At 40.7% G+C, this 27,435-nt stretch overlaps 1 protein-coding gene across 4 annotated transcripts in view; it reads left to right on the forward strand.

Moving 5' to 3' along the window:
• Positions 1-27,435, forward strand: part of SBNO1 (strawberry notch homolog 1) — a 34,279-nt gene continuing 6,844 nt past the window's right edge. The window contains exons 1-30 of one of the 4 annotated variants that reach the window (XM_062636752.1): positions 1-99; positions 835-1,111; positions 6,592-6,725; positions 7,386-7,490; positions 9,242-9,551; positions 10,762-10,806; positions 11,184-11,284; positions 12,202-12,298; positions 13,337-13,497; positions 14,509-14,642; positions 14,787-14,877; positions 15,787-15,948; positions 16,477-16,612; positions 16,690-16,795; positions 18,030-18,183; positions 19,370-19,552; positions 19,770-19,867; positions 20,506-20,657; positions 21,203-21,400; positions 21,690-21,860; positions 21,948-22,117; positions 22,974-23,105; positions 24,276-24,411; positions 24,818-24,930; positions 25,031-25,102; positions 25,574-25,673; positions 26,165-26,239; positions 26,471-26,617; positions 26,699-26,793; positions 27,000-27,092. In XM_062636752.1, the coding sequence (XP_062492736.1) occupies positions 6,594-6,725; positions 7,386-7,490; positions 9,242-9,551; positions 10,762-10,806; positions 11,184-11,284; positions 12,202-12,298; positions 13,337-13,497; positions 14,509-14,642; positions 14,787-14,877; positions 15,787-15,948; positions 16,477-16,612; positions 16,690-16,795; positions 18,030-18,183; positions 19,370-19,552; positions 19,770-19,867; positions 20,506-20,657; positions 21,203-21,400; positions 21,690-21,860; positions 21,948-22,117; positions 22,974-23,105; positions 24,276-24,411; positions 24,818-24,930; positions 25,031-25,102; positions 25,574-25,673; positions 26,165-26,239; positions 26,471-26,617; positions 26,699-26,793; positions 27,000-27,092 (3,669 nt within the window). In that variant the 5' untranslated portion in view covers positions 1-99; positions 835-1,111; positions 6,592-6,593. Of the gene's footprint in view, positions 100-834; positions 1,112-6,591; positions 6,726-6,807; positions 6,829-7,385; positions 7,491-9,241; positions 9,552-10,761; positions 10,807-11,183; positions 11,285-12,201; positions 12,299-13,336; positions 13,498-14,508; positions 14,643-14,786; positions 14,878-15,786; positions 15,949-16,476; positions 16,613-16,689; positions 16,796-18,029; positions 18,184-19,369; positions 19,553-19,769; positions 19,868-20,505; positions 20,658-21,202; positions 21,401-21,689; positions 21,861-21,947; positions 22,118-22,973; positions 23,106-24,275; positions 24,412-24,817; positions 24,931-25,030; positions 25,103-25,573; positions 25,674-26,164; positions 26,240-26,470; positions 26,618-26,698; positions 26,794-26,999; positions 27,093-27,435 lie in introns of those variants that run through there. The other 3 variants (XM_062636751.1, XM_062636753.1, XM_062636754.1) reach the window with 3 other exon arrangements.

Here is a 27,435-nt window from a genome sequence, read left to right on the forward strand (position 1 = left end):
CAAAGATGGCGGCCGTGAGTTAGAGAGCGGCGGGCGGCGGCGCCAGCGGCGGACACTTCTAGGAGCGGCCGCGGGAGGACCGGGAGCGACCGAGAGAGAGTGAGTGAGTGCTGCTCCGCCCTGCCGCTTGGCTGCGGGGCTGCTCGGCCGCCTCAGGCCGCTCCCTGCGCGGCGGGTTCGCTGCGGCGCCCCCGGGGGTTCTCTCTCCTCAGACGCCGCTGCGCACCGAGCCCCGCGGTGTGTGTGTGTGTGTGAGGGGGGTGCTGCGGGAAGGGGAAGCCGCCGTGTCGGCCGTGGGCTCCGCGTCTCTCTTGGCCCCTCACGCTGGGGCGGGCCGCACGGCCGCCCCCGCCGGGGGTCCCCGGTGGGCCCGGTGCGGCGCGGCGAGGCGGGGGAAGGAGCCGCTGGCCCGGCTGGGCCGTCGCTTGCTTGCGAGTCGGATAAACTTTGTGCCCGAGGCCGTGTGGGGAGCGGTGGGGCCGCCTGGGCGGGCGGCGGAGCCCCCTTGGCTGTGGGGACGCGTTTCGGTAGCGGCTGGCGGCGCGGGGGTGGGGGGCGGCGGTGGGGCTGGGCTGGCTCCCCCGCCCTGCTCGGGTAAAATGGCATCGGGACGGCGGCGTCTCCCCGCCGGGTCCGCGGCGCTCGCCTTTGTGCGGGCTTTCAGCGGCGGGGGTAATTGTTAACGTTTGAAATGGAGCCGCTCTGGTGAAACGAGGCGGGGTGCGTGTGTGTGTGTGTGTGGGGGGGGGGTGATTTATGGTGCTGGACTGGCTCTAAAGGCTGCCGTGAGCCTCAACCCCATCGCCCTTCTCCGGGATCCCAGCGTTGTTAAAGGGATCTTTAAAGAGATGAAGGGTTGAAAACAAAAAGTCGCGCATGGGACACAATTACGCAGCCAATTCTCGCCCAACCCGGAAGTTTATGTCGGTAACACGTGTTGGTGGGGAAGGTGGCGAGGCCGGGAACCGGGACCCTCCCGCTGCCTTCCCGCGGGGCTGGCGCGCCCGGCCGGAGCCCCGCAGCTCCCGGTGGGGCTGAAAGCCGCAGCGACAGACCCGGCCTCAAAGTCCAGTGATTCTTAACGAGCGCACCTCAAACAGAGGTTGCTAGGGTGAGTAATTGTTTAACATAAAAATGCCCTTACAGTCTGAAGGGGAAGAGGCCTTGTGGGGTTTCTGTCTGTCTTTTTATCGGTTGTTCCATTGTTATTTTTAGCTGAGCAGGTTCCACACTGTCTTTGGGGGTATAAATTACAACTCTTGGACTTTCTAGTAGGTATTCGTAGGCTGGTTTTAGATGTTTGATATCTGCTAAAGATCAGGCCAATCGTTTAAATGCTTAAAAAGGTTGAATTGATGAATTAGATAACTTCAGATTGTGTTGTTTATTCAAGCTAATAATTCTTATAATTACTTTTTTTTTCCCCATTACTTGCTCTGGAGTTAAGAATTAACTCAGTGATGCACTGATTTGCTTTATAGAGTGTGTAGGTTGCTTCTGGATTAAAATTAATTAAATACATGCATGAATGTTTTGCAAGCTTTTTTGCCCCCCTTAAATTGAAAAGCCATAGTTGATGATGTAAAGCAAATAATTTGCTAGGGCAGAAGTGGTGTAACAGCATGACATTTGAACTGGTTTCCTAGATCTTAACTGGCGTGATATGTTACTTCTGAATGCCATTATAGTCTTTAAAATGCGGGCAGTTTGTCTTGTTATCCAGACAAATTCTTTGATGTCAGAACTGAACAACAGCTACTTGAGAAGCTATTGAAGTGGGCAGCAAGTATGGTTAATGTGTTTCTTGTTCCTCGAGATACACCTAGAAGTGACTCCCAGGCCAAAATCGAGGGAGGGTAAAAGTGCTCAGATACGGCTGCTGCCTCTTCTGGGTTTTATTTCATAAAAGCCTTCACTATAGCATAAATTTTGACCTCCAGCCATTTAGTCTGAAGGCTGATTTTTAGCCAGATCATTACATTTCACATTTTAAAAGCTTCTCAATTTCCCATTTTCAATCTGTATATCCTGACCACTGTGAATTTCATAGAATAGTTGTAAGAGAGCTTTGAGGCAGAGCTGAGTCCTGCAGCATCCTGAACGACCTCGTGTCCTTACACGTGATGACTTCAGAGAGGTGGCCAGCGTGTGCAAAACTGTTGTGTGTTTTACAGGGTTTTGTGTATCAAAAGTAAACTTTGTACATTCAAATGCCATGTTAACTATTAGGCTTGAGGGTAAGGCCTGTAAGGATGGGTGAGTTCAGTCATTAGTGCCTTACTCTGTGGTTGGATGGTGACTTGGAAAGGACCAGAAGGGAATGGGTTGGCTTTTTTCCTATTTTATTGTTTCCTAGGTTGCCTTCTGGAGCCAAAAGCTGCAAGATGAGCAGAACCCATCTGGATATCCAGAGAATCCTGTTGTGTGGGATTAGGGGTTAGCAGCCCTTACACCTCTGTTGTGAGAGGCTGTGAATGTAGATGGGGAATTTTTTAGGTTAATAGTAGCTTGTGGTTCAGGCAGAAAGCTGGTGGGGTCATACCTGTCTTTTCTCTACAACTTCAGTATTTGTGTGGTATTTTAAGTGGCTTCCAGTGTAGTTCAAGTGACATGTATCCCTCAGAAAGCCAGTGGGAAAATCCCTCCCAGTAAAAGGGGAAACAGGAATTGCCAAACTGCATTGGTCCCATTTAAACCCACATTTGCACGTTGGGTGTGCCACAGAGGCCAGATGTCCAAAGGGTTTGGAAATAGCTGTGCCTGGTTGATTGTGATTGATTTGAGCTAAGCTGTGATGTTAGAGTTGATGATGAGTTTTAGATAAGCACATTAGGTATACAGTGTTACAACATGTAACTCTCACCCCTAAAAAGCAAAAGCTTTTTCATTGTTTAGGATTCTGCCATTATTTTCCTTGGGGGAAATGGAGGGTGGGTTGCTTAGCATGTGCTTTAGAATCCCTTTTTGTTTTGTTTTTTCCTTCTTTGTACCAAAGCTAAAATGGAGGGAGGGAGAGAGTCAGGTTGGCATGGATACATGACATACTATTAAACATGGCATTTTGGTTTTGTGTCTTTAAATCAGAAGTTATTTACATAACGTGCAGTGGTAGCAAAGCTGTCTTTATCAAAGTTTTAGGCTATATTCTGCAGCAGAAGAGCACCTTATAGAAATGCTTGATGCATTGTGATAGCCCTTCTTGAAATGGCAGCAGTTTATATGATTGATACAAAAGAAACTGAAATATTGCTACTGCTGGAATTCTAGAAATATATATTTTTTGTTAGCTGTATCTAACAGGTGGAATCTTGCTCAGTGACATTGGGCAGCCCGACTAAACATAGACAACCTTATCTGCAAGATTCTGCATGCTCACAACAGTCCTTGGATTGGTGAAATGCTTAGGGAACAGCTTGTAATATTCACAACTTTTTTATAAGTAATTTCTTTGGAGATTTTAAAGATGTGGCAAACAGGTCCTTATATAGTATTGCCAAAGCTGAGCTGCAGAGCTTGATAAAGTCGCTTTCACTTGTGTTAACTGAGGAGCCTCCTACCTTGTAAGATTATGGAGCTGTTTCAGCTTGATAACGCTTTAGGCTTGACTAGCATATGTCACAAAAAATAAACTGACCTATCACAGTGCAGCTTTGCCTGTATTTACTTATTTCTCCGCATTGAATTTCCTTACTGCATGAAAATTGGGGATAGGCAGCCGTGGGGCTTGGAAGTTTCACAAAGCCTAAAATTGGTATGAAGTATTCAGTGACTTATAATGTAAAAATTCTAGAAGTCCCGAATTCCTTTTGTTCCAGTTTCAAACAATGCAGCTTTGTTCCTAGTGTACAGAAACAAAATAAGTGAAACTAGTCAAACTTCCATTGTCCAGACTGTCTGACACAAATAAACTATTGCTGCTGTTCTACTTGCTTTTTGCTGGATTGTTAACAATTGCTAAGCTTTAAGACTGTTAAATTTGGGGTTAGTGTGAGAGATGCAGCTGGGGGATTTCTTACATGAAGAGAGCCATGCTAGGAAAGGGATGCTTCTAATCTGAAGATACTCATTCTGGAATTGTAGGAATTCCTACACTAATTTCTGTCACTCAGTACCTCATGAAAGCTGAAATGAGCAATTAAATTATTACTGCTACAAATACTTTTTTTCTGAGCTTGGTGAAACAATCTCAGGCTATCCGTGGTGGTTTTAAAGGTTAAAAACATGGAGTTCAGTACTATCATAGCGATGTTAAACTTGAAACACAGTTGTTGGGTTGTGGCACTGTTTTAGGATGGTTAGGGAGGATGTGTTTTTGTGTGCTGTTGGTGTGGTTTTTTCTAGCCTTGGTTTTGTTTCGAGTCTCAACTTCATAGGAAGGCCTTCACATATTGCAAGGGTAGGCTAGAAGTTAGCTTGAGTAATTTTTTTTGGTGCTAGCTCTCTTTTAAGTAAGCACCCCAAATTTTGTCTTTCCATGCCTTTATTCAGTAGAGCCGCTTATCTCTCAACCAAGTTTTAATCATATCTTCTCTTAGAGCTGGTGTCATCAAAACTGCATACAGACTAAAACACTTCGTAACTGGCATTTTTTCCCTGGTACATTTGGACAGGCTTGTTTATTTGACCATGTAGAGCAAAGGTGTTGCACTGTATGGAAGAGTGCTCATGCCCCCTTCCCAAATGGACACTGTAGGGTTATGAACGTGAAGTGTTTTGGAGCTGCTGTTTTGAAGGGGTAACCCGTCTTAATTCACCTTTTGTGGACAAATTAATCTGAATGCTCTGAAGTTCCTAACACCAAAAGTACTGATGAGCTAAAACTCCATTTGCAGTCTTAATCTTTCTAAACTCACCTGTTCCTAATCAGCAAACAATGCTGTAAGCTTTTAAACTTAGCTATGAGCCTTGCTGTTAACATTTCAGTCTGAAAATTAAGGATTTATCCTACAGAATTAATATATATGTGAGATCCCCTTGGTTTGAGATGAGGCACTTAATCTTTCTGCAAGGTAGAGCTGACAGTCTGTTCTTACTCATTTTTTATGACCCATTCAAGGTTCTAGGAGGTAGACTAGTGGGAGGTGACATGCTTTGAAGGAGCTGCCATGTTAATTAAATCTGCTAGATGTCTTTATTTCTTAATATCTTCTGTGTCTGATAAATTGGCAGAATGGTCTGGTTTGTAATTACGTGATCACCTCAAATGCCTTTAAAAAAGTAGAATCTAGTTTTGACACAGCAAGCGGTGTTCAGTGGGATTGCGTGTGGCCAGTAGCAGTCCCACCAGTTACTGCTTGTTGCTTCGCTATTCTTCTGGGTAGTGCAATCTTTTGATGCTTCAAAATACATCTTCCCCTTGTCTCAGTACCTTACATCCACTGCTACAATTGTGGTGCCACCATTTTGGTATTAGTCCACTGAAAGAAGGTTTCTCCCTACTATTGCACAGACTAAAACTAGGAAGAATAAGAATTATGTGCCTGAGGCTTAACTTAGCACATTTGGCAGAACAGGTAATTCTTGTAATGAATTATGTGTGTGACCAAGCAGCTGAATGTGGCTTAGCTGTACATGTAAAGGAGGACAAGCAAGTGAATGCTGATTTGGAGCCTGTGAATGAGTGTATCTAAAGTGCCAATAAATATTTTTGTCCTCTTGCCTCCTCTAGAATAGGTGTTCATCTTTGTTACGTTTTGGTGTTTTGTTACCAGTGGATGCTACAGGGGGTGTAGAGGAGAAGGGAAATAAATCTCTATTGAGGTATAGAATATGTAAGCAACAGCTCAAGTTATGTGGTCTCATGTAATTTTTGTCTTGGTACTAACACAAATGGACTTCCTTCTCAAGGAAGCAAAATATGTTCTGTCTTAATCTGAAAACAGAGTATTTGGCTTTTTTAACAAGGTTTTACACTGTCTAGAATAGCTTTTGAAGTTAATTTTGCTCGTCCTACACATAAAGGAGTCTGTGACCTGACGTTCGTGTCCTATTTAATATGTAGTTAACATACTACAATAATGGAACATTGGTTCTTTCCACTATGCAAAACAAAATTTCTCATATGAATGAATTACTACCTAATGCAATGGCAAGCAAGAAAGAAAAGCTTTCCTTATAAGCTTTTTATCACTAACTTGTTGTTACAAGATAAACTAAATGAGTTTTAATTGTGCTTCCCTCGTGCAGTGTGTTTCACTGACAAAGACTCTGGCATTAGCATAATACAGTCTCATCGTTTCTGCCTCTTGTAGTTCTTGTAAGGCTCAAAAGCGTGGTGCAGCAAAGACCAGAAAAGGTTTATTTTTTCTTTTTAAGTTTATGGGTATGATAGCATCTTCTGCAGTAAACTGTTTAATTCTTCCTGCTTCTGAATATGGTGGGTATATTGAAAAGATTTAAAAAACAAAGTAGAGGGAAAATCTCCAAATGAACAAAAGAGCCAGAACAAATCTGGAAAGTGAAACTGCATGTACAGGAGAGCACATCGTGTACGCCCTTAAATGCAGGAAGGGGAACCTCAATTGTGAGTATGTGTGTGTGCACAAAGTCAGAACGAAATGTAACTGGTATTTGTGGTTCTAATTCTTTTAGAGATGGTGGAGCCAGGACAAGATCTGTTGCTTGCTGCTTTGAGTGAGAGTGGAATCAGTCCAAATGACCTGTTTGATATCGACTCTCCGGACATGGTTCTTGCAACTCCAGCACCAACTCCAGCTGTTCAGCAGGTTAAAACAAGAACATAGGTGTTAGCTATAGGACCGAAGAGCTTCTACCTGATATACTGGGGGGGGGGCTGGAGGGAGTATCCATGGCAAATAGTTAATGAATGTGGAGTTTTCATAAACTTCTTGCTTCATAGTACTGAGGTTGGGAAATGACTTGTTAATTAATTTTAAACTTTTATACGAAAAAAGCAATCTGAAGTGCACTGTTTACGTCAGTATAAACATAAATATACTTAACTTCTGAGCCTTAAAGGGTGGCCTGCTGTCATGTAGCCATGGAGAACTCTAACATCACTGGAGTCTAACTGCTCTCTTATGAAATGTGTGAAAAAAGTGTAATACAATACAGTGTTTAAGCTCCATGACAGCACTCGGTTATTTCATAATTGACTGTTTCAGCCACAGAGTGGGAGCAGCAGTACGCTTAACAGTGATATTACAAAACTAATTACATTTTTACAGCAGTTAACTAACAAAGTGTTGTACGTTTAACTTCTCTGGATGTGAATTTGACCTCTTGCTGATCTTTATTTTCAGTGAAGCCTTTGTTAATGGGCACAGTTGAGAACTTCCCTGTTCTGTGGGTGGATATTTACTCTTAAGTTTTTTTTTCCCTGCTAATATTAAAGTTTCCTGATGCTTACTTTCTTTCCTCTGCAGTCAGTGCCACTTAGTGCTTTAGAACTAGGCTTGGAGACTGAGGCCACAGCTGCTGTGAAGCAAGAACCAGAGACTGTATCGACTCCAGCCTTATTAAATGTTCGGGTAAGGACTGGTACTTCAAGGTTTTACATGTGTTATTGTGGTGGGTTAACCTTGGTGGGACGTCAGGTGCTCTTTCGCTCCCCCGTCCTCAGCTGGATGGGGGAAAAATGATGCAAGACTTGTGGGCTGAGGTAAGGACAGGGAGATCAGCAGTTAGTGTCACAGTCAAAACAGACTTGACTTGGAAAAATCAAAAATTCATTGCCAGTTATCACTGGAGTAGGATAATGAGAGCTCTGTCTCTGCTGCTGCTTGCTCCTCATGCTCATTTCCTGCTGCAGCAGGTCCTTCACAAACTTTTCCAACATGGATCATTCTCCCAGACTGCAGTTCTCCACAAACTGCCTCATTGTGGGCCCTTCCCATGGCGCACAGTCCTTCAGGAACAGACTGTTCCAATGTGGGTCCCTCCATTTCCTGCCAGAAAACCTGCCCCTCTCCATAGGGTCATGATGTGCCTGAAGGATGTGCATCTGCTCTGGCATGGGGCCCTCCATGAGCTGCAGGTGGACAGCCTGGAGCACCTCCTTTTCTCCTTCCTCATTGACAGTGGAGCCTGCAGTTTTCTTGCATACTCTCACTCTTCTCCCAGTTGTTGATTGCACTGTGGTTCTTCCTCCCTTCTTAAATATGTGCTGTGGCTTAGACCCAGCTGATAACTGAGCACCACGCAGCCGCTCACTCACAACCCCCCTTCTTCCTTCTGGGCAGGGTGGGGAGGAGAACCAAAAGAATGTAAATCCCATGGGTTGAGATGACAGTTTAATAACTAAAGAGCTATATACTACTACTACTACTAATAATAAGTGAAATAACAGGGGGATAGAATATAAAACTAAGAGGGAAAAGTCAAAAAACCCAATAAACGCAAGTGATGCACAATACAATTGCTCAGCACCCACCGATGTCTGGCCTGAGCAGCAATCGGTCCCTTCTGGGTAACTCCCCCCAGTTTCTATACCAAGCATGACAAGCTATGGTATGAAATACCCCTCTGGCTAGTTTGGGTCAGGTCGCTGTTCCCTCTTGGCTTCTTCCTGCACCTCCTCACTGGTAGGGCATGAGAGATTGAAAAGTCCTTGATGGGGATAAGCACTGCTCAGCAACAACTAAAACATGGGTGTCTTATCAGCATGTTCTCACACTAAAGCCAAAACACTGTACTAGCTATGATGGGTTCAGCCTTGACCAGCTGTGGGTTCATTTTACAGAAGGCTGAAACTGGCTCTATTGGATGTGGGGGAGGCTTCTGGCATCTTCTCACAGGAGCCACCCCTGCAACCTAACCTTGCCACATAAACCCAATACAGTGTATTAGTAAAATGTAATGAGAGAGGTGGGACTGTAAAGTGGCAGTTAGCCATCATCTCAATTCTGCTTGTACTGAGACTGTGAAAGCTTAGCAATTGTGCAGGTAGTGTATGTATTTGAAACTCTCAGCATAGGGTCCCTGTACCTGCAGTAGTCATGTCTTGTACCTAGACAATGAATCCTTCATCCTATTTTATATTTCCTTTAAAATGTGCGAAACGTGCAAAACCACATATGGCAGTGTATTGATAGACACTTCTTGCTCAAACTGTTGCACCACAAGATAATTACTTGTAACATCTTCAGCATGTTATGTGAAGACATTTCTTATTACAAGTGTTTTAAAAACTGGTGACTCCTTGTCCTCTCGATGAAGGGCTACTAAAGTCTGCTCTTTTTCACTGTCTTCTGAAAATTTCCCTGTTGTTTTTTGTTGCTAGCAACCACCATCCACCACAACCTTTGTGCTGAATCAAATAAATCAGCTTCCAACTTTGGGGACTACGCTAGTGATGACAAAAACAACACCTGTTACAACTACAAGGCAGACTATCACTGTAGCAAAAATCATTCAGACCAGCACAACTACTCGTCCCTCGGTTGCAGCACCAGCAGTTCGCAATGCCTTGACCACTGCACCTTCAAAGGACCAGATTCAGCTGAAAGATCTGCTAAAGAACAATAGTCTTAATGAACTCATGAAGTTGAAGCCACCTCCTAATATTGCCCAGCCAGTAGCAACTGCAGCAAGTGAGTTTTCCTTTTAATTCATATTTTTTTGGACAAACGGTGAAATAACAGAATGTGAAGGTCTTTGCACATCTTGTATTTTCATTGAGGAGTAGAATATCACAGTAAAATTAAATGATCCAGAAAACCTGATAAATTCTGTTCTAACTGGAATACTGTTAGCATTCAGGGCGAAGTAATACAGAAAGGCTTTTAAAAATAACTAAGCTCTTGATTTACTGTAAGGAATGAGGAAGATTTACATTTTTAGACTGCAGTTGGCAAATTGGTAAAATTAATTTGTGAACATTACTGAAGTTGATGTAGCTATCTTGAGTCTACATCACTTTCTGTTCTACTGGATAGTTGCTGTGGAACTATGACAAATTAGTACTTTTTTCCACTCTCTCTAAGATATACTGATCTTATAGGCGGGATTGGAAGTAACCTATTTTTCCATATGCAGATAGAGCATGCAGTAGATGAAGCTGTCTGTTAGGACCGAAACAAAAAGAAGGATGTGCCTCCATTGCATGATTGGCAAAATTGAGACCCCAACTGAAGCTGGGGTGGGGGGTGAAGGAGTGAGGAAGAGGAGGGGGAGAAGGTTTTATAGGGCTGACTTACCCCTTGGTGCTTAATGAAAACTCACAGGAGCAATAAGTAGTAGGTAACAGCACAGTAGCTGTTGTAGTGGCACAGCTGCAGAAAGTAGTTGAATCTGTAGCTTCTGTATTAAGTGAAAAGGAGGCATGCAACTTCTAGAACTGCATTTCTATTCTTTGTGTCCTTGTGTTTCTGGATATTTCTTTGTGGTTACAAAACCCCAAATGCATGTAGAAATTTCAAGGGCAGATGAGCTCTTGGAAGGCACCATGGTCTTTTCACATAATTCAGGCAGCAGGAGTTCTAGATTGTAAAATTTTAAGAAGTTAAATTATGCAGCTTCTTTGAGGGGAACTTTATTTGTGCAGTTGTCTTAATTGTTTGTTAGGGACAATTATGCTAAGTTTATTACATGCATTGACTCTCAATGTGATGGAAATTTGACAGCTGCTCTCAATGTTTTACATCTACCCTTGTGTAAATTGTTTCAGTTCTGTATAAGCCCTGTTGCCAGATGCTTCCAAATGTGACAGAGGACTGGGAAGTTAATAAATTGTCTTCTTGAAGGATCCTGCTATAAACTTTAAACAACTGAGTCCAAAGTGTTGATTTTTTTGTTTTACAGATATAATTGTAGTTTGTCCTGAGGTGGTAAATGCCACTCGATCAGGTAATCTCATTTCTGTTGAAACACTGGACTTTCTGGTTTGTTATGAAACTTCGAAGGCTCACAAGATGGAGTATTTCTAAGTGTTTTGTATAGATTTGGTCAAGGTCAGAATTATTTCAGTATTGAAACTAACACAACTGGTCCCAATGTCGCTGTTGGATGCAGTGGTATTGCATGGGAAGCTTCTTCAGTCAAAGAAACAGGATTTATCTCCTTGCCGAGATACTTTTTAATCTGGACAAAAATAGTAGCACACTGATGCTTTAAGAACACAATAGATGTTTTAAATTCCTCTTATTGTTTATTAATAGAGAAGAATGTGAATTGGAGTCAATGTTTGGAGGCAGTTCCTATAAAACGCAGCTTTTCTTTTGTAGCTGATCTAAGCAATGGTGCCGTGAAGAAGGAGGCTTCCACAAAAGAGGTAGCAAGAATATGGATAAATGATATTAAAATGAGAAGTTTTTCCCCTACTATGGTAAGTAGTACAAATAGTTAATTTGCCAAATGTATATTTTACTGACCACAACCCCTATGACTAATTTTGGTAGTTACTCATATCTGCCTTTTCTGTGGTGAAGTTGCTGAGTGCATCTGTTTGTTCATAAGGTAAGTTTCTCCACTGGATGAATACTTGGTTAAATGATTAAAACTAACAGCTGTGTAGAGCTGACTATCTGTATAATAAATGACAATTCCAAGAAGTTACTGTCCTTAACAGAACCTCATTTTGTGGATAAAGGGTGTGCTCAATGCAAGCTGATAAGCATATATCACTTTGTGGTTTAAGACATTCTCTTTTAAAATACCCCTATTCATGTAACTAGAAATGAGGAAGTCAGAAGACTTTCTCTAGCATGGCTGACCTGGTCAGTTTAAGATGTAATTTGAGCATGAATACTTTAAAATACAAACTTACTGATCAAGGTGATAATATGAAATGGGTAACACTCAGATTTCAGAGTACTGGATAGAACTGTGGTTATTGTAACTATTCCCTGAAGTTGTGAAGTTGCGTAATGAATGTAGAATGGGAGCACTTGAAAGTTGGGTTTTGGCCATTAACTATTGGTGTTTTCAAGGCAGTTTTCTTTAAGTCAGTTCAGATTTAATATGCTGTAAGAAGTGTTTCTTTTCACTCTGCTTATGTGAGTTTGGAATACTTTCCTCCCCTTGTAAAGGAAAGGAAGTTCTCTGCCTGTGTGTCTTCAAAGGGTTGTTCAGAGTGTAGTATCTACAGTTGGGTCTGTAGTTTTCCCAGCTGCTCACTGGTTCACAAAGTACGTGGGTTAAAACATTCAAGTGCAAGTTTGTGCTCATTTCGTATGTTAATTCCCAGAATATAGAGTATGAGCCATGTGCTGTTTGACTAATGCAGGTATTTCTCTGTTGTAGAAAGTGCCAGCAGTAAAAGAAGAGGAGGAACCCGAGGAAGAAGATGAAGAAGAAATGGGCCATGCAGAAACTTACGCCGAGTATATGCCAATAAAACGTATGACCTCATGTTTTTTTACGTCAAAAGGCTGAAATGTTTTGTGAGCTAATTTGTTGCTAACTCTTCTGTAGTTACTAGCACCAAAAACCAGATAGATTAATATCTGAATGAAATGAAAATGACCTGAATTTGTTGTGGGTTTTCCTAGATTTTTATAGTGCTTTGTTTTGGAAGGAATGCAGATTTCTTTAATAGAAAAGGTGTTCTTTAGCGTATCTTGGAGCAGTACTTGTTTCAGAAACATGACTTGTGAGCTCTTTCTTTACCTATGTAAAGATGGTTTGTGCCTCAGCAGAGGAAATTTTGCAAAGGGATTAAGTGGTCACTTAAGAATCTAGTTTGAGTTTTCTGGTGTAACACCACCCTAAGCACATTCTTCCTGCATTGTTCCTGACTGACTTTAGAGCTGTTTAAAACAAAAAAGTGAATATTTTACTGCTGTTAATGGCCATCTCTTTATTTTTCCTCCCCTTTTATTGTAATCAGTGACAAAAAGCTGTTACCTTGTTTCCTGGGTACATGGCTGACCTACAGTAAAAGCAAGGCAAAAAACTGCATGGAGTTTGTAGCTAAATGGTTAATTTTTATTGTCACTGGTGAGCTCTGTCAGCAATTAAACCATGTCTGGTCTAAATCTTTTCTCATACCGCTTAAAACCAGCGCTATATAAATAGTGTGAAGAATATTGCTTTTGTGATTCTGGCATCTTGAGGCTGCCTCTGGCCTTTTCAGAAGGCAAGGTTCAGACCATTTCTTCTCAAATATGTCACATACACAAATACTTTAATTTTCTGTTAACTGAATTTTACCTGATTTCATAAAACTTGGGGGAAGTTGGTGAAAGTAGAAACAAATTTAAGATAGCAGTTCTTCAGATTCAGGTTTGAGAACTCCTCTGTGTGATGCAGCTTAACTGTTGACAAACTGTTGCACCAAAATGTGGTGGTTCTTGCCTTTGCAACAGACAGTTGTAATTTGTTTTGGTAAATATAATACCAGTTTTCATCTTCTCCCTTCTTTCCTCTTTTCAACCAGTAAAAATTGGTCTACGTCACCCTGACCCAGTAGTGGAAACCAGCTCGTTATCCAGCGTAACTCCTCCCGATGTGTGGTACCAGACATCAATATCAGAAGAAACAATTGATAGTGGCTGGTTGTCAGCTCTGCAGCTTGAAGCAATCACTTACGCAGCCCAGGTATGGGAGACATTTGTACAGCTTAAAAGCTAACATAGAATTTAAGAAGAAAAACTGTTCTCTGACAAGTGCAGCTATGTCAGTTTTATAAGGAGATAAAGTAAGAAGAGCTTAAAGGTTTGAGTTGTATTAGAAGGCATCAGGTAAGCTTCAGATAAATGTGAGGTAATACACCTAGAAAAGCTTTGTCTAAGCCACTTCCATGATGCTGATCTCAGACTGCCTTAAAACTCAGGAAGGACCTCTTAGTCGTTACTTTTATTTCTCTGAAATAACTTAATGGCTGCAGTAGCAGCAGGTTAGGAAAGTCAACACTGGTATCACTGGGATGGGCATGGAGAACAAGATTGGGTGTTACTTTACTGCTGTGTTAAACTTCAGTGGGCCCGCATGAGAAGTTGTGCTTGCAGCACTGTGTCTGGGAGGAAGGTGGTGAAGTTAGAAGACAGCTAAAATGGTCACAGGAGGGAATAAGTCACCTCATGAGAAGACACTAATGAGGCTGGGGCACTTTGATCTAGAGAGGAGAAAAATTAAGAGGCATGAAATCTAGTTTTATATAACCAAGAAGGCAGTGGAATCCCACAGAACAAGAACAGCAGAACTTGGGGAAACTGCTAGGAAATTGATTTTAAAATTGACAGAAGAATACATCTTTACATAGACAGTGGATGTCTGGGTTTTGGTGCCACAAAAGGCTGTGGAGGGGCATATGAGTGGGTTAAAAAAAGGCACTCAGTGTAGTAGTAGACACTAAAAGAATTACAGATGTATACAGCAATTTTACAGCAGTTGTAGGTGCTAAGGGGAATAATGGATCACATAAAGCAGTCCATAAGCTCATACGCTCTCCCGAGATAAAATCCCTTCTTTCTGCTGTCAGGAGGCTCTTGGCTGGGTGGACCACTGGTCTCATCCAATAGGATGTTTCTATTGTCTGCCTATTTCTGACAATCCACAGTGATGTGTTCTGGAGAATGGGTACAAGTTTTTTGTTCTTTTCTCCTACAGCAACATGAAACATTCCTGCCCAATGGAGACAGAGCTGGATTCTTGATAGGTGATGGTGCTGGTGTAGGAAAAGGAAGGACCATAGCTGGAATAATCTATGAAAATTACTTGTTAGGCAGAAAAAGAGCAGTCTGGTAAGTGTGTCAGGATTTGTCAGAGCAGACACTGTAGTGACTATAGTACTTAAAGTCAGTGTAATCTGACTTCTGACATGTAGCAAGTGCTTTCTGAACAACTGCTGTAACTTACAGAATATACGCTTTGTTTTCTATCTTCAGGTTTAGCGTGTCAAATGATCTGAAATACGATGCTGAAAGAGATTTGAGAGATATTGGAGCAAAAAACATATTGGTTCATTCATTAAACAAGGTGTGGAAACTTTTTACTATGTACAGTTGAGGCAAAACTTTAGGTACGCTTGTGTGACGAGTTGTGCATGTTGACTGTTCTAAGAGCAAGAATGTACTAATTTCAATACATTTGCTGTGTAGGTCTTGTTTGACAGGCTTTAATCTTGTGAAGAACCAAACAGTGCTTGAAGTTAATCATGTAAATAGGCACTATTGTAGGATTAAGTTTTAGCATGTGTTTTTTAAAATACTGTTGAAGCCACTGTTGCTATTCCTAGTATTTTCTGAAGTATTCTTTAAATCTTTAGACTATGTAGCATTTGCATTTTTTCCTTTCTGTCTCCCAGCACACATTTTATATGTATTACATTTTGTGTGTAATACTTGAATAATAGGCTTCCTCGGTAACTTATTAAAGCAGCAGTGGCATGTGCAGTTATTTTTGGGGACTCTTCTCAGGATTAGCCACTTAAACTGTGAGGCGTGATTACTGGTTGAATTTACTGAACTTAAAGTTTGGTTTAAGTTAACACTTTTGCTTTGTGAAGTCTTAATTTCTAAAATACTAAAAAGCTTTATAAATAGTCATTTATGGTAGTAGCTATAAATACACTTGACCTATTAGCTCTGAAGCATGCATTGAAACTAAAATCTTAATTGTATTTAAGGACACCATGTAGTCAAAGAATGTGGCTGTTAATCTTTTTGAGGCCTCAGATCTAGTCTTCCATAAGTACGTATTTAAGTAAAGCCCTACATAACCCATTAACCACATCACCATATGCCAGCCAAGCCATCATCATGATGTAGGGATACAAGTGGTTCAAAGTGTACACACCTTTCTGTTAAGACCACCAGCATCCTTAATCACGTAGTAGGTAGGATCTCTTCTGAATAATTCCTGTTATTTCTTATCTTTTTATTGCAGTTCAAGTATGGGAAAATTTCTTCCAAACATAATGGAAGTGTGAAGAAAGGGGTCATCTTTGCTACCTACTCTTCTCTTATTGGTGAAAGTCAGTCTGGTGGTAAATACAAAACCAGATTAAAGCAGCTTCTGCACTGGTGCGGTGAAGACTTTGATGGAGTCGTATCCTTTATCTGGAGTTCAGTTGATTGTAACTAAATTGCTTTTTAAGCTCCCATCCCTAAAGATACTCTTATACTTCTATTTGCTGGTATTTTTAAGTGGTATTCTTTGTTCCTGACAGTAATTGATCGTGTGCATGCTCTGACATTAGACTTGAAGCTTTACAAACCTCGTGCCAAATCTACTACCATCGTGTTCTTGCCATGCAACTCTGATCCAAGAGTGAAGCTTCTGCTTTCTCTATAAAGAGCACATGAAATACAAGTGTGATATTTAAGAACTTTAAGCTTAGACTGAAATTTTCTCCAGTGAGCTCTTGTAATTCTGAGTATTGACCACATCTTAAAGAACTCAGGTGTTGGTAATTATGCTCTTAAGTACTTCCTAGCTAAATATTTTTCCCAAGGCATTTAGTGAAAAATATGACCAACATCTTTCTGAGTTTATCATTTACTGCTGCCACCTCCTGTGATTACCATATTTCTGGTTTAGCTGTGGGACCAAGTGTTTTCCTTAATTACAGTTCAGATTGTATTCGATGAGTGTCATAAAGCAAAGAATCTGTGTCCTGTTGGTTCCTCCAAACCAACAAAAACAGGTCTGGCTGTATTGGAACTTCAGAATAAACTTCCGAAAGCCAGGGTTGTTTATGCCAGTGCCACAGGTATGTACTACTTGGTTTGCATTTAATGTCTCTGTATGCTTTTAATGGCACCGGTACTGAGTGTGTTCTTCTTCTAGGTGCATCTGAGCCAAGAAATATGGCATATATGAACCGTCTTGGAATATGGGGTGAAGGAACTCCTTTTAGGGAATTCAGTGATTTTATTCAGGCTGTTGAAAGAAGGTAATGTTTCAAAGAGCTATAGCAAGAACACATATGGTGACTATGCTTTCCAGTTTCTTTGTCTTCACTCACCCCTAGTCCTCTACAAACTTGTCCTGTCACGTAATAACTTTGCATTTCTGCTAGATTTAGAAGCTAGAATCAATTTATGTTATGTAGTGAAAAATGGGGTGTTTCTCGTGCACTTAGAAAAGTTTGAGATCTTTAGAGGCTTGCTGGGAAAATAGCCCTCTTAAAATGTGGGTGTTACACCGTGAATCACATTGTATGTACTGAGTATGCTCAGTTGATGTTTCACTATATGTGGAAGCCCTCTAATGCTTATGCATTCAGCTTAGGCAGTTGAACAGGAAGAAGTCTTGCTCTTATGTTTTCTGGCATAAGAACTTAGTTCAGGAAGATTATGCATGCTGTTGCAAGGTGCTTTGTATTTCAGAGCTTATTAAAAGAACTAAATGTGAGAGGGCAATAGAAAATGCAGCTGCTACATTCTTTTGTAGGTGAGCATCTTAATATATTGTGTTTTGCCTACTTAAAAAGAACTTTAAACGCTTCAGAATGCTGCAGTAGAGCTTAGTATGCATCTTCTTGTGTAGCATCTACATGGTGCATGACTTTTCTAGGCTGTGCAAGTGTAGTCTCCACTTCATTACTGAGCACGTATTAAATGAGCAATAATGAAAATACAGGCCCAAGCTTGTAAGTTAGCTCTGCAGTTGACTTTGTGCTCTCAAGGTACTGCTGAAGGTGTGTTGCTGTTGAAGAGGATTTAAGTTACCTACTAGCTTAATTATTTTCATACCACCATAAATCTGAATAACTTAATACAGTTTATTATTTTAAGTCTTCACTGGAGTTTATAGAATTGTAATGCCAGATTTTGTTACATACGTATATTTGGACCAACAAAACTATCCAATTGCAGTTTAAGGTACTGTCTCCTAATGCATGCTGGGGGAAAAGTAACTACTGAGTGTTTATACTTCTTGGGATACACTTAATAATCACAAGGCAGGGATATAGTTTTACGTGAAGGCTAAATTTCAAGTCTCCCTGACTGGATGTGTTTAACAAAGCAGTACTAATGATTTTGGAACATGTTCTTTCACATTTGTAAGCATGCTGTTTTCTTCTAAAGCACTTCAGTAATTTTGGTTTGTGGTTTTGTTTTGTTTTTTTTAAATCCTTGCTCTTGACAATTCTAATATTGACTTAATTTATTCCTTTATTTTAGAGGTGTTGGTGCCATGGAAATAGTTGCTATGGATATGAAGCTGAGAGGAATGTACATAGCAAGACAGTTGAGTTTTTCAGGTGTAACTTTCAAAATTGATGAAGTTCTGCTTTCACAGGAATATGTTAAAATGTACAATAAATCTGTGAAACTGGTAAGCATACTCTTTTGAATTTGCTTTCTGTATCGCGTTCTGAGAGGTTGAAGTTACTTGGTTTAAACTTGATTGCTCCTGAAACAGCCTTTTGTGAGATAGGCATGGCATCTTCTTGTCTCAGTGTAAAGGTTTCTCCATTCAAGACTTGGCAAAAGCTGTTAATTCTTGTCCTGAGTTATGAAAGCTGCATCTTCCAGTATGTACCAAATCCACTGCCTTCTAGTAGTACTTCAGAGTTTGGTCATTGCAGCCTATGATAAGGCTGCTTGCATATTAGTTGTATTTTTGTGCTACAGTCCTCCCCCCTTTATGCAACTGAGCTGAGAACAAGCTGCAAAAGGTTAGACAGGCTGTATGCTCTTCTTCATTGCAGTGGTATGGTGGAGTGGTGCTTGTAGTTAAACAGTGCAGGGTGATAGTTTTAATCACGTGGCAGATCAAATCTAAAGCATTGAAGCTTTGATTCCCTTTTAATGTTTGCTCACCTGCAGGTTATGTTTTCATGTTGTTCTTTAATAGTTTTACCCATATGCTAAGCAGAATGTCTTTCTCTGGAGTGCCCATTCATAGACATAGAATAAAAATAATTATTCCTTGGACAAAGGTTAAAATAAGCAGGGTCTTTACCTGCTTAAGAGGTGCTTAAGCATAACTTAATTCATGTTGTATGGCTACCAGAATAAAACTTTATCTTTGACAGGTATATAACAGCTTTAAAACAGCACGTTCTTATGGATGTTGTTTAGAAGAATTGCTAAGCTTGTGTCCAAGGCTTACTTTACCTAATCTGGAAACAATTGCTATAACACAGTGTTGTAGAAACGAAGGCAGTGGGGTTTTTCTCTTCTTGGGCTCTTGCTTTATGCTTAATTATGGGCACTGTTCTTTGCTTCCTTAACTGGAATGTATTCATGGAGAAACTGGATAATTAGGAAATACTGTGTATGTTTGCAGTGTTAGCAATGTAAATGTGTCTGCTTTTCATTATGAGAGTAATTATCTTCTGAATCTACTAAGCTTAGCTATGTTTTTTGTGAGCTTTGTTTGATGTATTCTGAGTTTCCTTGTCTTTCAGTCCCATAGCATTGTAACTTTAAACTCCTGTCTTTATTTGGCTATTGAACAGTGGACCTGTGTAGCCTTGAAATGTGACATGCAAAGCCATTAACATTTTCTTCCTCAGTGGGTCAGTGCTAGAGAGAGGTTTCAGCAAGCAGCCGACCTTATTGATGCCGAACAACGAATGAAGAAGTCCATGTGGGGTCAGTTTTGGTCAGCTCACCAGAGGTTCTTCAAGTACCTTTGCATAGCATCTAAAGTAAAGAGGGTGGTGCAGCTGGCTCGGGAAGAAATCAAGAATGGGAAGGTAAGTTGATCAAGGCCTATATTTAAATACCTTTGTTAAATGTAAAGCTGTTGGGGTTTTGTTTTTAATAAAGTATCTTCAGACACAGTAGTAGACAGAGTAGCATGGTTTTGTACTCTGTGGTATTGAAGCTATTTAGTGAGCAGAAATTCAAGCAAAAATAAACTTACAAGTGAGTGATCTTATTAACAATGTCTTGTGTTCACTTGTCCTTCAGTGTGTTGTTATTGGCCTGCAGTCAACAGGAGAAGCAAGAACATTAGAAGCTTTGGAGGAAGGTGGTGGTGAACTGAATGACTTTGTTTCTACAGCAAAGTAAGCCTGAAGTCTTAGAACTGTTCTTTACAAAACTAACCTTAATCCAGTTTAGTGTTTGTCCTTTCATGTATAAAACATGCACCAGTGCACAGAAACTTGGGGGTACCTTTAGTACCGAAGTTCTTAAGCTGCTGTACATAGATCTGACAGTATTGCTCAAGTGGAACCATTGGTTAGTTCCTGGTTCTGCTGACATTCTGAAACGGTGTTCTCAGGTGTAAACAGCTGGTCCTGTTCTACTCAAACTGGGAGGAGGGGAAGGCTTGCCAAGTGTACACTGCAAAATGAGTTACAGTCATGTCTTCCCTCTTCTGTCAGATGAGCCAGATCCAATCCTGAGACCACCTTGCTGAATCTGTCATTTAAACTTGAAGCAATAAAAAAATGGCAGTAGCAATACCACTTGATACCAAAAGCTTATTCAGCAAGCTATAAGTAACAGTGCTGTAGAATAAATGTCTCCTACTTTTAAGGTGACAGAGACAGCAATATGGGTGATAATTGTACAGCCTCCTTGTGTAATAGCATTCACAAGGAATAATTCTTCAGAGAAGCCAAGCAAGCTGTGACATTTTACTGGTTTCTACTTTAAGTAAATGCAAATTTGACTGAAGGATCCTTTTTTTCTTACACAGAGGAGTATTCCAGTCTCTTATTGAAAAGCACTTTCCAGCTCCTGACAGGAAGAAGCTGTTTAGCTTGTTGGGAATTGACTTGACTGCTCAAAGTAATAACAATTCACCCAGAGACAGCCCTTGTAAGGAGAACAAAATAAAGAAACGGAAAGGTAATGCTGAAGTTCCTACACTAATGCCAGAAAATGGCAATTTTAGAGCTGCCCAAGAGTGAACTCTGGGAAAAATATGGGAGTGCAAATATGGGTATAATCATTCATGAAAGAGCATGTATTGCAAGTCTGCTACAAGAAACTTCCATTAATAGATTGTTTTAAACCTCTCTGAAGCATTATAACCTGTAAATTCTGGTTACTTCTTTGCTCAGAATTGGGTTGATCTAGTATGGGACTTTGTCCCCAAACGATTTGCATGTGTCAGACCGCTTTCTGATGAAGTTACACAAATGTTCACTTTCTTTGAGGCTTCCTAAAGGAATGCCCGAACCACCTCCCTTCCCAAACTGATGTATGTTCTTACTGAAAAGTAGGTGGTAATAAAAAGAGAGGTCTTAAATCTTAGATTCTTTGAAACATTTCTGGTTTCAGAAGGTGAATATTTTTCTAGTGTGTTTGCAGTGTTGGTAAAACAAGTCTCAAAAATAAGCTAAAAGGTCTAAACTAACTGAACTTTTCTTCTGGGATGACGATGGAACTAGGTGAAGAAATAAGCAGAGAAGCAAAAAAAGCTCGCAAAACAGGTGGCCTTGCAGGTAGCAGCTCTGATGAGAGTGAAAGTGAGTCTGATGCTTCAGACAATGAAGAAAGTGACAATGAGAGCTCCAGGTTTTTGAGTTCTGGAGATGATGATGACTTCAACCCGTTCAGAGATGAATCCAGTGAAGATGATGAAGATGGTAAGACAGTTTTAAGTGTCTCATCAAGCAAGTAGCTGTACTTGCAGATAGTAAGCATAAAATCTTGCCTAACCATTTCAATGAGCCGAAACCAAGTGCTTGATAAGCACGTAGTTTAAGTCTAATGAGACTGGAATTGGTACTAGAATGGTGATTTGCATCTTTTGTAAGTGGATTTTACACACTGGAGTTCTGACTTCTGTAATGAGAATGGGCTTTTTCAAAGGAAAGGATGATTTTTTTTCCTGTAAAGGTACAACTTCTCAAAAATAACTTTATTTAACTTTAGATCCCTGGTTAATTAGAAAAGAGCATAAAAAGAATAAAGACAAGAAAAAGAAGAAAAGCATAGACCCAGATTCTATTCAAAGTGCCTTACTAGCTTCTGGTCTCGGATCAAAACGACCTAGCTGTTTCACTTCCACCGTTGGTACCACCACCTCTAGTACCAACACGTCAGGTAAGAATAAGTTTCTCTGACATTGATTCTCTTAGCAGTTAGGCAGTGACATTTCTAACTGTTAAAGAGTCTCTCTTAAAATTCCAGCCAACAGTAACACAAACAGCAGCTTTGTAACAAGTCAGGATGCTGTCGAAAGGGCTCAGCAAATGAAAAAAGAACTGCTTGATAAACTGGAAAAGCTGGCTGAAGATCTTCCACCAAACACACTGGATGAGCTTATAGATGAACTGGGTGGTCCTGAAAACGTTGCCGAGGTAGGCTGGTGTTCACATGCAGAAAAACTTGGTGTTTTGCTTTCTACAGCCAGGCATACATTATTTGGCTGCAGTAAATCCTCCTTCAAGGTTTCATGTGTGCTACATATCTATTAAAGAGAACTTGTTTATCAGTTTTAGTAATCTCACAGGACTAGGTATAGGTTGCTTTGAATGCATCCGAAGTAAAGAGAAACTTGAAGATTGTATTAGAATACAGAGAAGAGCTCTGAAGAGGTTAACAGGTTATTTCTGAGAGTGACAGTTTCTACTTGGGTAAATCATACTAGCTGCTTTGCTTTAGAGTAGTGTATATCTCTAGTTGTAGCCAGTTTGAAGCTGATGTTTATAACATGGAAGGCAGCTTTAGTTCATCTTCCTAGGCAATGAAGATTAAGAACCTGTATAATAAAACTGTGTTAGTGAAAAGCCTTATGAATTACTATCTTTCTCAATAACTTTAGAAACATGTCTTTAGTAAGCTGCCTATCATGTAGAAATGTCACTGTGATTTAAAAGACCCTGTTAAAATCAATGACAATCTCAGCTGTTGGTTTAGTTTCTTAGCACTCTTGGTGAATCCCTTACAGACAGCAGTGTATACTGCTATATAATTTCTACATAGATATGCTTTAAACTTTTGATTCCCTGAGTTACCTTTAAATAAATGTTCCATAAAGCAGGTAATGCCATCAACCAAAAATAATTGAGGCTCTCTAATGCAGTTTTGCACTTGGAGAAAATGAATCTATTTTAAGGTTGGTCTGTGAATCAGTAGCATCATTTTTGAAGTTTTTGGTCATGTAATAATTTTGGTGTGGCCATAACAAGCTTGTGTTCCCTTTTCTTTGTAAAGATGACGGGCCGCAAAGGGAGAGTTGTGAGCAACGATGATGGCAGCATATCTTATGAGTCGAGGTCTGAACTTGATGTGCCTGTTGAGATTCTGAACATCACAGAGAAGCAGAGGTTCATGGATGGAGATAAGGTAATCCTTAAAAAACCTTGCCAGATGCTGTAGTGACACTGATTAAGTTATTCAAGTTTTGGTTCCACCGTTATCCCGCAGTGATTTTTCTTTTGGTACCCTTAAGTACTAGAAAGCATTTTCTGTTCACTGTTGTGTATTTTGCCTTTCAATCAGTACATTGAGTAGTGCTAATACATGGCTGCAGCATGGCCAGGCTGTAGTTTGGGTGGCCACAGAAGCCTGTGCTTGAGGTGTGTGCACATGTACCAAACTGAAAGCTTTAAGCTGGTCTTGTTAAACAGCCTATGTTTAAGAAGCAGGTAAACCATCCACATTTTTGTGATTCCTTTACCTGGAGTACTGTGTACCTCTGCTTCCAGGAGGAAATAGTGAAACTGAGAAGTGGGGAAAACCACTGATTGACGTGATATGAGAAAGCTTTCAGGGAGGGGCTGGGGGCAGACATGGAGGCTGCTTAATTTAACAAGGATTGAGAAGTAATGCTGGGAAGAGGGACAGCTTTTGTCCTTTGAATTGCACTCTGAAAGGAAATACTGACTGGAATAATGGTAGAACTGAAGGAGGGGGGGAAACCACAAACCTTTCCTGTGGTTCATTTGGGATATGCTACCACAAGAGGGCAAATCAAGTAAATGTAGCTGTTGCATGATACGGGCTGGTTTTACAATTCAGAGTGAATACTCGTGTTCCTGCGACTTGTGCGCAGTCCAAACCTGTGCATTCTTTCAAGGCAAATGTGTTCAGTTATTAGAAGTTATTTATAGTGTCAGCAGCAACATTTTGTGTGGTGTGTTGCTTGCTTTCAGAGCAAAGCTCCCTGTGTCCCTCCCCTTTTCCTTCTGAAGTGCAAGCCAGCATCAGAGGGACTTGCCCTTTGGAATGGCAGGACTGCAGCATGCGGCCTTCGTTTGCACAGAAAGGTGTTCCTGAAAAGTAAAGTGAAAACCACTCCTTTCACTCAAATTTGTTAGCATTTTGAACGGATAAAGGGAACCAGGCTTCTCTCCTCCCCCTTCTTGCAATAGGAAGTCCAAATAACAGTGAAACCATTCCAGACCTGTGTTAGTAGTGATTGTACAATTACATATTTTAGACATGGGAAACTGAAGCTTGATTTTTTTTTTTTTTGCATTTATTGCTAATTAACAACTCCTTTCTTGACAAAAGAACATTGCCATCATCTCGGAGGCTGCCAGCTCTGGTATATCGCTGCAAGCAGACCGCAGAGCTAAGAATCAGAGACGGAGGGTTCACATGACTCTGGAATTGCCGTGGAGCGCAGATCGGGCAATACAGCAGTTTGGTAAATGACCTTTTTTGTCTCCTTTCCTGGCAAACTCAGTAGCTGAATTCAGTGCTAAATCATAGAAAATAAGATTGACTTAAGGACCCTTCCACTCTCCTTTACCCATGAACAGCATCAGCTTTACAGTCGTAGCTGATGGACTTGAAAGCTTTAAAAGAAACTTAGCAAACAGACTTGCACTGCAGCTCAGGGTTTTGTTAGGTATCAGGTGTCTCTATGAAAGCTGACACAACTGTAGAGCGTTCCTGTACAACCTGCTGTTGGCTGTATTACAGCAGAAACTGATTTTCAGTGGGATTAAGTTCTGGCTTTTTTCTTTGCTCCTCACAATTCATAGTTCATTGGAAATACGCAGTGAAGTGGAATTTCTCACTAATGTGTGTGCTTCTACTTAATTATCCAGGAAGAACTCACCGATCCAACCAAGTGACTGCTCCAGAGTACGTGTTCCTCATTTCCGAGTTGGCAGGAGAGCAGAGATTTGCATCTATCGTTGCAAAAAGACTGGAGAGTTTGGTAAGATTGTTTCAAGAAATCTGATCCTTCATTAGAGAAAACAGAACTTGGGTTTCCTTTTCTTAATACTTGATTTAATAACAAAGATGTGTCTTTACAGGGAGCCCTCACCCATGGGGACAGACGGGCTACAGAAACTCGAGACCTCAGCAGATTCAATTTTGACAACAAGGTGATGGTTCTTCTTCAGTCTGAAAGTTCATGCTGAGTTATTCCACACATCACAAATGACCTGTTGAGGAGGGATTCCTTTCATCTCCTGTGAAGTGTTTTACTTTAACTGTATTACTTTCTTGATAGGAGGCCTCTTTCTGGCATAGCAGTAAGCATTCTTAGCTCTGTTTGCAGAGGAATGGAACACAAATGTGTGTACATTTCTGTATTAACAATCCAAGACTTAAGTAAATGGTCTGTGTCCTTTCAGTCACAACTCAAAGATTAATTTAGCAGTTCTAATTACAAATGAAGATTGGGCTGTTTATAGAGTGGAGTTTAAAACGGGCGAGCTATAATAACCAGTTCCTTTGCTGCTGCAGTGAAAGCAACATTGTGAATTACAAATACTTGTTAAACCGTGTGTGCTTGGGGCTGAGGCACAAACACTGGGTCAGGTTGTTAGAACAACTCTCTTTTTCTTATGCAGTATGGCAGAAATGCCTTAGAGATTGTTATGAAATCCATTGTGAACTTGGACTCGCCAATGGTCTCACCTCCTCCTGATTTTCCTGGAGACTTCTTCAAAGGTAACTATAATTAACTGGGTATAATTGCTCCCTTTTGATCTCCAGTATGCAGAAATGCAAATCATTCTAGAGATCAGCTGGCCCAGGTAGGCTCTCACTGGATGTTATTCCTACATGTGTTGCTTGAATATTGAAGTCATGTATGAAACAAGATGTATGAGCTCTCAGTGTAAGGGATATTCTGTATCTGTTTGGCTGGAGTGTTAAAGGCAGTTTAACTTCACTTTCCCATTATCTATTGCAGTATCTTGTTTTGTGGCCTCATATACAGGGCCATTAGTACTTTTCCCTGCCTGTGCTTCCTGGAAGGGCAGAAGTAAAGCTCTGTCTTGCTTATTGGTGTATTGGGTAGAAATTGCATGTAATGGTTTTGAGGGGTGTCAGAAGTTTTGGACTTAGATCCTGAAACCAGGTTGCTAACCAGGCAGTCCCTTCACTTCTGTACCCTTAGATGGCAAAGCAGCTGTGATTTAACATCTTTCTTTTCCTAGATGTCCGTCAGGGATTGATTGGCGTAGGCTTGATAAATGTAGAAGACAGATCTGGAATACTAACGCTTGATAAAGGTATTTGTGTGCTTAATGGATCTTTGGAGTGCTGCTAGGAATATCGTGTATCACGACAGTGCCTTCCCAGCGATAGAATTGAAGCTGTAACTATCTAAAAAGCGACTTTTTGGGAAAACTTCAGAACGTTTTCCTCCTTTTTGAACAAATGGATTTAATTCCTCTTTAAGACTTTGAATACTGACGGAGAGCTTGCTGCCCTAATATGTGTATTTCTTATTTTTTTTTAAGATTATAACAATATAGGGAAGTTTCTGAACAGAATTCTTGGCATGGAAGTCCATCAGCAGAATGCTTTATTCCAGTACTTTTCTGACACGTTAAGTGCAGTTATTCAAAATGCTAAAAAGAATGGAAGATACGATATGGGCATCTTGGGTGAGTAAATCAGTTTATCAGTACTCTTCTGTGCTTCAGTAAGAGCAGAGAAATGGAATAACTCTGTCCTTTCCTTTTAAGATTTGGGCTCTGGGGATGAGAAGGTGAGAAAGGCAGAAGTTAAGAAGTTTTTAACTCCCGGATATTCTACCTCTGGACATGTAGAACTGTACACAGTAAGTTAAATCCCTGTCGTCTTTGTAGGAACTAATAACATTTGCTTGCCAATAGAGTTTTTAAAACGTGGCACTTGGCTAAGAGAGGGGAGGTTCCTGGCCTTTCACTGAGCAATATATGGTTCTATGGTTCTTTAATTCCTGTGTCTGTGACTGTTCCAAAGTCTGTTCCTATTCAGATCCCTCTGCTTGGCTTTCTTCTATAGATCAGTGTGGAGAGAGGAATGTCTTGGGATGAAGCAACTAAGATCTGGGCAGAACAGACGGGTCCAGATGATGGATTTTATTTATCACTACAGGTAAGATTCTTCTGTTTCTCTTGGATTATGTTTAGAGAAGGTTTCTGGGGGCTAACCCAATACACTGTCTTCTCTTCAAATTAATTATTGCTCAGCTCTGCAGAATGCTTTCACTGTTACATTAGAATTCATGTTAAGTTTGTTTCCAACACTCATTATAAAGCATTCCTTTTTAGCTGCTCAGGGTGTTTTCTGATGGGACTGTGAGCCCAAATTAATAGCTCCTACTTAAACCTGCATAAAGAAACCAGATGCCTTCACTGCAAGGAAGAGTTGTGAGGCTAATGTAGATTTAGTGGTATTGTCTTCTAAAGGTGTCCTTATTATTGTCTTACTGAGCACG

The sequence above is a fragment of the Pezoporus occidentalis genome, unplaced genomic scaffold, assembly GCF_034315485.1.
Source record: "Pezoporus occidentalis ecotype Australia unplaced genomic scaffold, CSIRO_AGI_Poc_V1 ctg492, whole genome shotgun sequence".
In the NCBI taxonomy this organism is placed as follows: domain Eukaryota; kingdom Metazoa; phylum Chordata; class Aves; order Psittaciformes; family Psittacidae; genus Pezoporus; species Pezoporus occidentalis.